The 12,568-nt window shown below is 49.3% G+C and overlaps 1 protein-coding gene across 23 annotated transcripts in view; it reads right to left on the bottom strand.

Annotated features, from left to right (window-relative positions):
• The window catches only part of RBFOX2 (RNA binding fox-1 homolog 2), a 237,039-nt gene extending 224,707 nt beyond the window's left edge, over positions 1–12,332 (bottom strand). For 4 of the 23 annotated variants that reach the window (XR_014773284.1, XM_084750895.1, XM_084750904.1 and 1 more), the window contains exon 1: positions 11,677–12,326. Coding sequence is in view for 22 of the 23 variants with exons in the window: in XM_084750895.1 (XP_084607021.1) it covers positions 11,677–11,856 (180 nt within the window). In the remaining variant the exon portion in view is untranslated. Of the gene's footprint in view, positions 1–11,676 lie in introns of all 23 variants that reach the window. The other 19 variants (XM_084750899.1, XM_084750927.1, XM_084750924.1 and 16 more) reach the window with 9 other exon arrangements.
• Positions 12,333–12,568: the final 236 nt, after the last annotated feature.

The following is a 12,568-nucleotide window of genomic DNA, read 5'->3' as shown; positions in this document are numbered from 1 at the left end:
CTCTGCCACACACAGAAACACCTTAAAACTTATGGCCTAAGGCACGTTGTGCCAAGTAAACCAACTGGTCTCTAACACTGTAAAACAGCCAGCGAGCCCAAATTGCTACAGCAAAAAGACCCACATAGTATCACAGGAAGCAGCTACAGACCTATGCACAAGCAGAAAGCCAAAAGATGTTTACAATGAGCAGTGAGTAACATGGGACTAGGGTGATCAAAATGTTACTATCTGCCCAGCATACATGGTGATGGGTGTTTATAATCCCAGCACTCAGAAGGTAGAGGCAGAGAGATCCAAAGTTCAAGCTCACCCTTAACTACATACCTGGTTCAGGGCCAGCCTAGGACACAAGCGACCTTGTCCCCTACCCCCACCCCCAAAAAAGGACTATCTGAAGCCAGATGCAAACCTGAACGTGACCAGCAACACCTACCTCACAGTCTTCACTGATATTAAACTGGCTTATTGGAAAACATGGCTCAGCCTATGGCTTCAAATTCCAATACACCATAGAAAATATGCAGTTAAGCCAGTGAGTAGAGCAAACACAGATATAAGAAACCTGCCTAACTCTGCTCCATTTTGGCAAACCAGCTGCTTCTCTGCCTCTCTCCTGGAAAGATGTGCAGTACAAAACCTGGTGGTGCTTTCAAGAGAAGCACTACTAACCTCAACACGCTCTGCCAAAGCTCCCAGTGTGCAAGGCAGCTGCTGCGGAGATGAAGCCCAGGCTGCCCACCACTGATAGTGACAGTGCTCCTATTTGTTTCCATGCTACAAGGCAATGGGTTAAGCAGGGTGATGCTAAAAACCACCACAAAATGTGTGATTCTGCCGAACTGTGCTTTCAAGTCACACAATCCCATCATCCCATCCCACGGAATCCACCCTGCAGCAGGTACAGCTGTCAAAGCTACAGGGCCAGCCTGACTAGGCATAAGGGACCTTATTTGCAGACGCTTTTGCACAGGGGGTGGAAAGTTAAAGGAGGGAAGAAGCTGAGCAAAGATCTACAAGCCCTGCTTTCCACAAGATCACTTCCAAGCCTCTCAAGAATTTCTGTGGAGCATACTAACTACAGAAAGAAACCAAAGAGAAAAGGAAAACAAATGAAGGCTGAAAGCATGAGTGTGAAAGTCCCAGGAGAAGGCAATCTCTGCCACTAGCTCCACGCATGAGGCAACTGCTTTTCTACTGGCCTCAGCACCCAACGCAAATGGCAGAGGCACATCACAAAACCCACCAACTTCCTGGGAAATGGAACCAAAGTCTTCCTGTCTCGGCTCATCCCCAGAAACTAATCCCTAAATGAGATCCATATAGGCCTGCTTTGGAAAACATCCTGACTGTCAGCAATTAATGTCCCCTCCTCCAAACAGCTGCCAATATGCAGAGGAAAAGCTCTCCAAATAAAGCAGTTGGAAGAACTTCCCATGAGCCTCTCTGCTCAAGTGTTCCAACTCAAGCTGTAGCCTGAGGCCACAGTGGGACCCCACAGCCCAGTCTGCCGGTCCTCTATCTCTGCTGATAACAAATCTGTCCCCTGTTCTGCCCACACCCACCTCCAGAGCAAGAAGAGTCCCACAGCCACCAACCCATCCCTCAAAATAATTATGCTCTGCTTGTGGTACTTCCAATTCGGATGGGGGAGCCAGAAAGAAAAATAAACAGAATGTCTGCTTTAAGGGCTATACTGCCAGAGTTGGAGAGATGACTCCACAGTTAAGAACACTGGCTGCTCTTCCTTCCAAAGGAATAGGGGTTCAAAGCTCAGCACCCACATGGCAGTTTACAACTATCTCTAATTCCAGTTCCAGGAGATTTCACACACACACACACAGACATACATGGAGGCAGAATACCAATGTAAATAAAATTAAAAAAAAAAAAAAGCCATACTGCCAGTCTGGTGGTGGTGGCACTCACCTTTAATTCCATATTTTTAAGACCCTGTCTCAAAAATCAAACAAACAAACAAAGGTCATACGCCTGGAATAAAATGTAATAACCAAAGGAAAAGTGCTTTTACTCAACAAAGAAACCAGTCTCTACATTAGAAACATCCCAGGCTGGCGTGGTGGCACACGCCTTTGATCCCAGCACTGGGGAGGCAGAGGCAGGCAGATCAAGCTCAAGGCCAGCCTAGTCTACAAAAGTGAGTCCAGCACAGCCAAGGCTAAGAAAAAAAGTTATTGGGAGCCAGGCGCAGTGAGGCACACCTGTAATCCCAGCACTCAGGGAGGCAGAGGCAGGCAGATCTCTCTGTAAGTTCAAGACTAGCCTTGTCTACAGAGCAAGTCCAGGACAGCTAAGGCTACAAAGAGAAACTTTCTGTCTTGAAAAAACAAAACAAGACAAAGCAAATATTATTGGGGAGTTGGGTCTTTTAAAAAAAGAAAAAATGTATATACGGTTTGGCACACCCATCTCAAAAACTCACTTTCCTCCCTTGGAAAGACAGGCTTTTAAGCAGCTAGTCAACCACTGCTTTGATAACTCAAGAGTAGTAGCCACTCTGTGACAGTGTTTATCATGACTACTCAACTGAAATTACTAGATGCCACACAGTGTGAGACAAGTTAAAGGGATTCTGCAGCTGCTCTCCCTCCTCCACTCAGAAGCTAAAGTGCCAGCTACCATGAAGCATGACCACTAGCCCTTAGGAGGCCCCTAACTACAGTAAGTGGGCAAGGCTGGAAGCTGGAAAACAGGCCAGGGATACACAGGAATCAGTACAAGCGCCTCCATGTGAAAGCAGAGGGAAAACAAGGGCCAGAGAGAAAAACGTTGTAAAATTCTTCAATGAATCTATCTCCAAAGTTGAAATTTCAATGAACTGTGTCACACTTCATTTTCAAACATACCCAACATGAGTGAAAAACAAACAGCCATTGTGTAAAGTGTCTCCACGTACTAATCTTCCTGGACCCCTCACAGTATCTGATGAAACTCGATGGCTGAGAGGGGAAGGTTAAGGCCCACACCGATCAGGCAATTCTAGTGGCAATGGTGGTGATATCGCTCAGCCACAACCTGCCAGACTCCCTGGGCAGCACGGCAGAAAGGCCGGTCAACAAGCTGCCCCAATGAACCCGACATGTTAGTTCCCAGCGCCCATCTCTCTGGTGTGGCTCCTGTTTTCCTTAACACACTACTACAAAGGCGCTTTTACACATACACACGTGCAGTCAATTAATATCTGAGCACAGGAAACCAAATATCAGGTTGCCGTGCCCACCCAACACATTTGGCAGTTCAATTCCACTCCCGCTTCTGTTCTCAGAAAGCCTTTTCTCACCTCTAACCCCAATACCAGCGGAGAGATCCAATAACACACGCAGAGCATGCAACACCCAGCCTTCCCCGGAGCTGCGAGGCAGACCAAGGGCCAGGCCGTCAGCGGAAACCTGGGGAAACAATTAAAGCCATCTGTGAGCTGCAACTAGAAACAGAAGACAAATCTGAACTCCTCCAAGAACATGGCTCCATGGCCACTGAGGCAGGCCTCAAGAACATGGCTCCGTGGCCACTGAGGCAGGCCTCAAGAACATGGCTCCGTGGCCACTGAGGCAGGCCTCAAGTGGACTGAAGCCTATGGCCCCCACGGCCATCACAGCTCAGGCAGGAGAGGAGCACAGCCATCTGAGCAAAGGTTAGCCTAGAAGCCCTGTAACAGGCTGGGGAGCACGCTTGCCACACAAGTGTGAGGACTGGATTCAGGTCTCTAGAACCCACCTAAATGCTGGTGGCTGTGGTAGCCATCCTGTAATCTGAGCTTCAGAGAGGCAGAGATGGGGAGCTGGACCCCAGCAAACTCACTAACTAGACTAACAGAAAAGGCTCTGGGTTCAGCAAAAGACCTACCTCAGTGTATAAAATGGACAGTGATCACGGGAAACCACAGACATCAACTTCAGGCTTCCAAACCTGCATGTGCACCAGTGAGCATACACACACGCCAACACATTTACACATGTGCATACAAAGCACACATGTAAGCATACTAAGAGAAAACATTAAAAAAACAACAACAAAAATAAAACCAACTAACAAAACCATACCACTGGGTAGAGGGGAGTAGTCAGAAGGCATCCAGGGGCCGTCAACTGGGCCTTACAAATAAGGGGTAAGGAGGCAGGGGCAAAGGCACAGAGAAGAGGCAGGAGTTTCCTGAAAAAGAACAGGAACAAAGTAGAACAAAGTAGAGGAACACTGTCTTCAGAATCTGCAGTGTCTGACCATGGACGTGGGGGTAAAGTAGAAAAAAGAGGGGCTAGAACTCTGGGCAGATGTCAGTCCAGAAGGACCTGGGAGCCCCAACAGGGGAACAGACTTGATCCTGGGGCACGCACAGGCTCTAACAACATTTTAAGCTGACTTAACAACAGATTTACTTTTGGGGAATCCCTCCGATCAACAGTCTAAAGCCAGTTTGAAGACACTGAGAAAACAGAGGTACTCCTGTACCACTCTACAAATGCAGCTGTAAGGAAACAAGCGAGACAGCAATCAACCTATGCAGTGCAACGTAGTAATCCAACAAACACATCTGCACTGATCCTGTGTCCCAGGTTCTCTGGAGGAGCAGCAGCCAATCTGTCGCCCACCTCCCAGGAAGGCTCCCCTGGACGCTATACCCGCCAAGTTATTTCAGTAGCCTCTGCCTCTCACAAAGAATGAAGCCCCCTCCGCACCACAGGAGACCTCAATGCCAGGTTCATTCTCTTCCTCCCCATGGATGTAGAGCGAAGGAGGCTTCCCAGTTTAACAGCACTCATCTCTGACATCCCCAACTCTGGCACTTAATCAATCGGAAGCACATTAACCACTCCATGCTGATCAAGCAGTAAGCAGGAACTTGCTGAGTGCTGTACAGCAGGATGTAAGGAGGGCTGGGAACCGACAGTCAGCACTGATAGGCACTTTAAATAATCTCAGTCACTCACTGCCATAGCTCATAAGCGTTAATTCTGCCAGGTCACAGATGTGTGTGCAAGAACTCAGAGCCTTGCCAAGAGTTGGGAAACAGAGAAGCCAGGGCTCAGGCGCAAACAGGGGAGACTCCTGACATTAGCACATCACCTGTGAAATGTACAGACAGCAAGTGTTTACACAAGCAGCTTGATAATAGCAGCCTCTCCCCCTTTAAAGTCTCAGCTGAGGGATCACTCAGAAAGGTAAGTCACAACTAAATGATAACAAATGGAACCTCCAAATGCTGCTTTAAAAAGGTCACCCCTGAACACTAATAATCAAAAGTGTTCAGGCTGAGGAACTAAAGACACAACTCAGAGGTTAAGAGCACTGGTTGCTCTTGAGGAGGTCTGGAACTCCATTCTCAGCACCCACAGCACCCATATTGTGGCTCACAGCCATATTTAACCCCAGTTCCAGGAGACCCAACAGGCACGCATGCGTACGCATACATGCATACAGGCATGACATTCATACACATAAAGTAAAATAAAACTAAAAAGAAAAAATTTAAGTTCAGGCTCAAACAGTCAAAGCAACTTGTCTCTACTCCATAGAAATACACCCTCCACGCACACTCCCCTGCAGCCCCTAAGATAACACTTAGGTGGGAAAAGCCCTGCCGCTCCCTCACTCTCGCGGTTGATCTCCCAAACCACTTGCCAACCCAAATTACAGAACTATGTCCAGGATTCACATGGCAGCTCTGATCCGATTTGTCCCAATCCTGGCTCAAGCAGCTTTGCGATACCCTCCTAACTAGATCAGCATCGGCCAATGGGCTTACTCAGGCTGATCTGAGATGGATTAGGTAATGAAACCTTAGCCATGTAAGCTGCCCGCTCCCACTGGGGCGGCAGGGAAAAGAATAAGAAACTCAATCCTCCTGGGGCCACCTACACGCCACATGTCCTCGCCATGCCTCGCCCCATCTGTCCACTCCAGCTCCAGAGGATGCCATTTCCTTTCCACCACCTCCATGGCTCTTCCCTCCTGTCTCCACAGGAAGTTTAGTGTGTCCTAGAGTAAGGTGTTTATGATGCTGTGTCAAATATATAACAAAAATCCAAACAAATCCACTCACTGAACAACTAATTCTGCCACTGAAGCCCAACAGCCACTAAAGGCCTGAGTGTCGGCCTAGCCCGTCGCTAGCACCATTGCTGTGGGTGTTTACATGAAGGAGTCTGCCTTCCTTTCCCTCATCCTGTAATCTTAGGGCCTGTCTGCACTAGTCTGCTTAATAACAAAATGAAAGTTCAACCTCCGGTTAGCTCAGATTACACTGCATGTCAGTATGATAGAGAAAACGGTAACTAGGTGGTTAGAGGAGGGAGGGAGCTGAGACTCGGGCCCCTCAGCCTGAGCCACCCAGAAGAGTAATTCTACTTGTAAGTCAGGTACATCCCCAGGTTTACGTTTCTGCGCTTCCATGTCATACATTAAAAGAAAATTTTTAAATAAATAAATAAATTCTGTGGTTATGCCTCAGTTTTCCCCACCTAAGTGTTCTCCCAAAATTCAGTGCACGTGGCAGGACAGTGATGGCCCACGTCTTTAATCCCAACAAGCAGGAGGAAGAGGTAGGAGGATCTCTCCAACTTCAAGGGCAGCCTGGTCTACAGAGTGAGCTCCAGAACAGCCAGGGCTGCACAGAGAAGCCCTGTGTCAAAAAAACAAAACAGACAAACAAAAAAACACCACTGCCAACAAAAAGATTCAGTGGATGCCTTAGCTCCCAGGGAGAGAGCATTTGGGGATAGAGTCTTTGGAAGGTTTGAGGATTCCATGAGGTGGTAAGGGCGGGGCCGCTGAGATAAGTACCATTACATAGCTCTCACTTTCTCTACCAAAGGCCACCCCAGCAGATAGCCAGCTGGTACTATGTGTAAGCCAAGAAGCAGACCCTCACCAGGTCCCAAACATCCTGGCACCATCTTGGACTTTCAAAGCTGCGAGATATAAATGCCTGTTATTTAGCAGCCTGAGGCGACTAAGTCAGAGAGAAAGCAGGTGTAAGTCATTGAAGTGAGGTGCTGTCCGTGAAAGAACTTGTGAGGAAAGCACAGTGCTGAGTAACTTTACTGAGAGCAGCACAGTGTCAAGTTTCAGAACCAAAAACCCAAATGAGGGTCCAAATAGATGCCTACCTAGAAGATCAAGCCAGAAATGGGCAAATGAGAAGATAAACAGATACCACAATCAGACACAGGATACCTAAGAGCCATTCCCCGAGACCAGGAAGAGCCTCCCTACTAGAGTCACTAAAAAATGAGCTACACCTGATGGCTAGGATCTATAACCCTAGCTACTCAGGAGTCTGACTCAGAAGGACAATAGGCCCGCCTTAGCCACAGTGTAAGTTCACCAACCCAGGCAAAGAAGTAAGATACTATATCAAAATATAGAGTAAAAATGGGGCTGGAAATATAGCTCAATGGTAAAATGCTCGCCTAGCATGCTCAAGGGTTTGACTCTGCAGTGCTGAAATGAAACAAAACACTCGCATGAACTACAGGGGTAGCTGAGTAGCAGGGCAATTACCAAGCAGGCATGAGGCCCTAGGCTCAGTCCCCAGCATGTATGGGTTTATACACACACTAGCACACACGTACTTACACACACTTGTTCACACTGCTGAACTCACTTAGCTGTCTGGATTGATGACTATGGTCAGAAGCAGTTAGTAGCCCTCAAAATCATACCAACTTTTCACTGCCGTAAGGACTTTCGCTGAAGGTTTTAAGTGATAATGAAGACGCACCTTACACAGCAGCCAAATTCCTAGAAAGTGACATAAGGACACAATTTTTGATAATTCAACTGTTTGTAATCACTAGAAAGGCTGACTGAAAGCATCCCTTGGTGTGTTTTGGTAGAACCTCCATGTCAAACGTATCAGTCTTGCTGAAAGTGAGGTGATGTGCTCACAGCTACACATGTTACACATTTAGCGTTCCACGAGTGCAGTAACTAGCTCCAGGCCCTTTTTTTTTGTTTGTTTGTTTTTTGTTTTTTGTTTTTCGAGACAGAGTCTCTCTGTGTAGCCTTGGCTGTCCTGGACTCACTTTGTAGACCAGGCTGGCCTCGAACTCACAGCGATCCGCCTGCCTCTGCCTCCCGAGTGCTGGGATTAAAGGCGTGCGCCACCACGCCCGGCCCTCCAGGCCCTTTGTACCAGCTATCCTTCTCAACCCACACTTCAATTTTCACACTGACCATCTGTTCCCTCCGACTCCACAGTCCAGGTCTCTCTACTTCTGTACTCTCCCCTGGGCTGAGTGAACTCTTCTCCCCTCATGAGGCTTCTGTGTGCTGCTGTTCTAAAAAGCACTAAGTCTTCCTCTCTCCCTCAGCTTCCTTCTCAACCCAAGGCTGACAATACAAACCCAGACTCTCTGGAACCCCAGCACTCCACTTTGGAAGTAATGATGAAGGATGAAATAAAAAGTTTAGAGGCCTAACTGAGACTCAGCTCAGCCTTGGGACCTAGTGAAGGGTTGTAGTTCCATTTAGTAAATGGTCTCGGGGAATTAACTCAGTCAATGCTGCACTCTGTAAAAATTAATCCTTGGCACTCACTCTATGATTCTGTGATGCTTCCTTTGCTCAGGCATCTCATGATTATTTTAATCCCTAGGTTGTTTGTAAGTGGTAAAATTCAACTTCAATTGAGTAGACATTGAACATTTATTATAAACCCAGGTATTATGAAGAATAAACAAAGGAAATATAGTTTCTTCCTTGTAGAAGCTTACAGTCTAAGGAAGTAGGCACAATGAAGCCTCTAATGACAACAAAAGGTGAGGCGTAAGTACAAATAAATACACCAGCAGGCAAAGGCAGAGCCAAGCCAGTGCCAATTATGCTGTTGGAGAAGTCTTCAAAGACCCAGCCATGACTTCAGAAAAACTCCAGCTGTCTTCAAATTCATAAAAATCCTTATGAAGATAAGCTAGCTGCATAGAGCCTCCAGGCCCTTCTAAAGTGCTGATGTTATCTCCTGAGAAGACCCATGCCTGCACATTCTGCCCTAGCTACCCTAGCCTCCAGGTCAGCGCACCAAACCACTGCTCTCCCAATGCCTCAGCCCTCTGGGTTCCTCTTCCCTAAACCACTGAATGGCCTGAACCCTCTTCCCTAAAACCTCTGAATGACTCACATCTTCACTTCAAAGGTCACCTACGGAGAGACCTCCCTGCACCACCTCTAAGGTGCCCAATCCCTTTCCCTGCTTAACTGTCTCACACGCAAACAAAAACTGCTTGATTTGCCTCTTTCCACAGAATAACAATTCAATAAAAGTAGGGTTTCTTTATATATCCCCTAGGGTTAAAACAGTGCCTGAACACTACCGAGTCAGAAGCAGGGCTCTGTGACTTCAAAGGCAGCCTGGTCTACATAGCAAGTTCCAAGACAGGACTAAATAGAGAGAGCCTGTCTCAAAGGCAAATAAACAAAAAATAGTGCCTAAGAGTGTCACAGCTGCTTGATAAGCACCCACAGGTTTTTTTGTTTAACTTTTCATTCATTTGTCTCCTTGCCCAGGTCACATGCACAATTAGGAAAGGGAACTTAGCTTGAGTTTTTAAGAAGGCAACCTCTACAAATACTTTTCTAAATAAGAAAACAGAGGTCCCCAAACATGGGTTTTCCCCAGGACAATACAGCTAATTAAAAACAGAGGGCTACGTCAATAATGATATTAATACCCGTGTGTGACACGGTGTAAGAGAACTATTATAACGAGCTGGGCATGGTCGTGCACGCCCATAAGCTCAGAAACCTCCTGGGATGGGAAGGGAGAAAAAGCAAGATCAGGAGTCCAAGAGTTCAAGGTCATCCTCAGCTACCACAGTGAGCTCAAGACCCTATCTCAAAAACAAAAACAGAAACAAAACCTTACAACCATAAGCATGTACAAAAGGAAAAGTAAAGACTATCCATAAATATAGAGTAAACTAATTCTCTGCGGGATAGTTTTAAGTTATCCAATTGCACCCAAAGGACCTAATTCACTCCTTCCTCTGCACATCCCAAAGTCCCTATGCACTACTACTCTGAGTATCACTATCCTCAGCCAATGTGAAGGCAGTCAGCAAGTAATAGGCCCCAGGCAGAAGAAAGGGAAAGCAAAAACAAAAAACAAAAAACTCACTACTGACTGGGGGGAGGGGGGATGTGCGCACACTCCAAGCGAACAGGCCCATCAGCGTCTCTGCACGGAGGTCCCCCTTTATCATCCAGTGCTGACCCGGCTCACTTTTCGTCTCCTCACTCTTCTATGGCTCCAAGACTGACCTCACAATCCCTCTGCCTGACAGACTTCTTCTAAGGGAAATAAAAGCCAGCAAACAAAAGAATTCAAAAATAAATTCCCAGGGAGTTCCTTCTGCTCAAATCAACAGAGGTAACAGGGCGGATTCTGCACGGGAGACAAGAGGCATACAGCAAACATGCCAGGCTAAGAACTGCTCCTTCCCTGCCACAGGAAGTCAGGCACAGGAAGCCTTTCAGCGCCGCAGAGATTTCCAAGAGTGGTGGTGTAACGGAGAGAGCGGAGAGAGCGCAGGAATAGGAATTAGAACCAGCTAACTGGGTGGCTTTAGGCAAGTCACTAGTCTTCTCAGGACCTTCTAATTGCCTATCTGTAAAAATGAGGTTAAAAAAAAAAGCACATGCTGAAACTTAAACACACCCTTTCCTACCACAACTTTAAAAAAAAAAGATGATTACTCTTCACAGAAAGTGTACATAAGCCACGCTGTTTAACTCTTGCAAGTGTAATTAGATTGAGAACCCCTGGTGGGAAAGATGGTGTCTCTGGTCCCTTCCGTCTCTAACATTCTATGGTTCTAAAAGAATTAGAAAGCATCCCGTTGCTGCTGTGAGCCTCTCGGTTTCATGGCCAATATTTTGTAAACAGAGAGCAAATCCTAACGCCTATAAAGGATTCATGCCCTTCTTCAAACTAAGTAGCAACCGACAGTATCAATATCTTTGCCATTCCCCACCTCAGTTTAGCTTACCCTTGAGGCCACAACTCAGAAACCAGTCTCCTAACAGCCCTATAAATTTTCTTCTCTACCTCAGGTCTCTAAGGAGCTACTCTGTGCCCTATGAATGTAGAATGCAGTGAGTAAAGCACAGAAGGGACATGACTTCAGACTGAATAACACGCTGCCCAAAACTAAGCCTGAGCATCACGCTACCAAACTCCGCGGACTTCGCAACACACTCGAGTATCTGATTGAACCCACAAACTAAGCCACATCCCCTTTCAGGCTCTCTCCAGGAGTTGGCTAGCTTTTCCATCTGTCCTCCACATGCGGCGGCGGCTCCCCTTTCCTTATCCCAGTGTGCGCCCAGGGTAAACCAAAAGGCGCCCCCTTCTTCTCAGGAGCTTTCCCACCAGATTCCCTCGCCCTCGGCTCGGCCCAACAAGCTCACCCAGGACAGCCAAACCCAAGTTACCCCAACTTCTCAGGGAACTAAGGACGGGCTTGGCTGCATCCCGATCCTGTTCAATTCCTCAACTCCAAAAAGAAAATCCTACTCCTTCGCGCTGCCTCCGCGGCCCCTTAGGAGCCCAGCCCCTGCACCGGGCCCCAAGCTCACTCTCCAGCCAGGCCCACCAGGCGCCCCGAGGCCCGAGCCCGCCGCGGCCCGCCGTAACCCGGCACCGTCCCGCGCGGTCACCTGCATCCCGCCGTCGGCCACCTCCTCGGTGCGCGGCCGCTTGCTCAGGCCGGGCTCGGGTCCGTCTGCCCCCGCTCCGGGCACCGGCAGCTCCAGCTCCGACTCCCGCTTCATGCCCCGGGCGGCAGCGCCGGGCCCGAGCTGAGGCGGCTGCTGCTGCGGCTGGCTACCTTCCGCCATCCGCCCGCGCCCCCTTCGCCTCCGGGAGCCGGGCGACCCGCGACAGGCCACCTCCCCCTGGGCCTCAGCCCCGACTGTCGCGACAGGCGGGCGCGCGCCGGCCCCGCCCCCCGCGTGCGTGAGTGCGTGCGCGCCGGCCCGGAGCCCGGTTTTGACTTCGGCTCCGGCTTCACTACCGCTCCGACTCTGGTTACGGCTTCGGCTCCGGCTTCTACTACGGCTTCGCGCCGGCCGCCCGCTCGCTCGCTCCCTCGCACGCGCGTGCGCCGCTCCTTCGGTCCCCTTGGTCCTTCAGTCCCGCTCTCCCTCACCACTCGCCGGCTGCGCGAAGAAGGGGGCGGCCCGGGCTCCCAGCGTGGGGAGGGCTGTTTATTTGGGAGGAGGAGGAGCGCGAGGCCACAGCGAGCTGACTGGTCGGGATCCTCCGTCCCGCCACTGTGGCAGCGCCGGGAAGGCGGGGAGAGAGAAAGGAGGGAGGGAAGGAGGGACCTGGATGTGTGGGACTCTAGCCGCCCGCGCGAGAGGAGGCTGTGCCGAGGGGCGTGGCTACGCCCCTCGGCAATCTCCGCCGCCTCCGCGCGGGCCGCCCGCGGGAGGCCGGGAAGGGATCGGAAAAGCTCGGGAATCTCCGGGATGCTCTGGGAGGCACGGAGAGGAAAGGGTCCGCCTCTTTTAGGGCGGTGGCCGGAGGGCGGAGTTTGAAGGGCCGGAG

The sequence above is a fragment of the Acomys minous genome (genome assembly GCF_964271855.1).
Source record: "Acomys minous genome assembly, chromosome: 12".
Lineage (NCBI taxonomy): Eukaryota > Metazoa > Chordata > Mammalia > Rodentia > Muridae > Acomys > Acomys minous.
The sequence above is the reverse complement of the archived record's forward strand: the minus strand, read 5'-3'. Positions and strand labels throughout refer to the sequence as shown.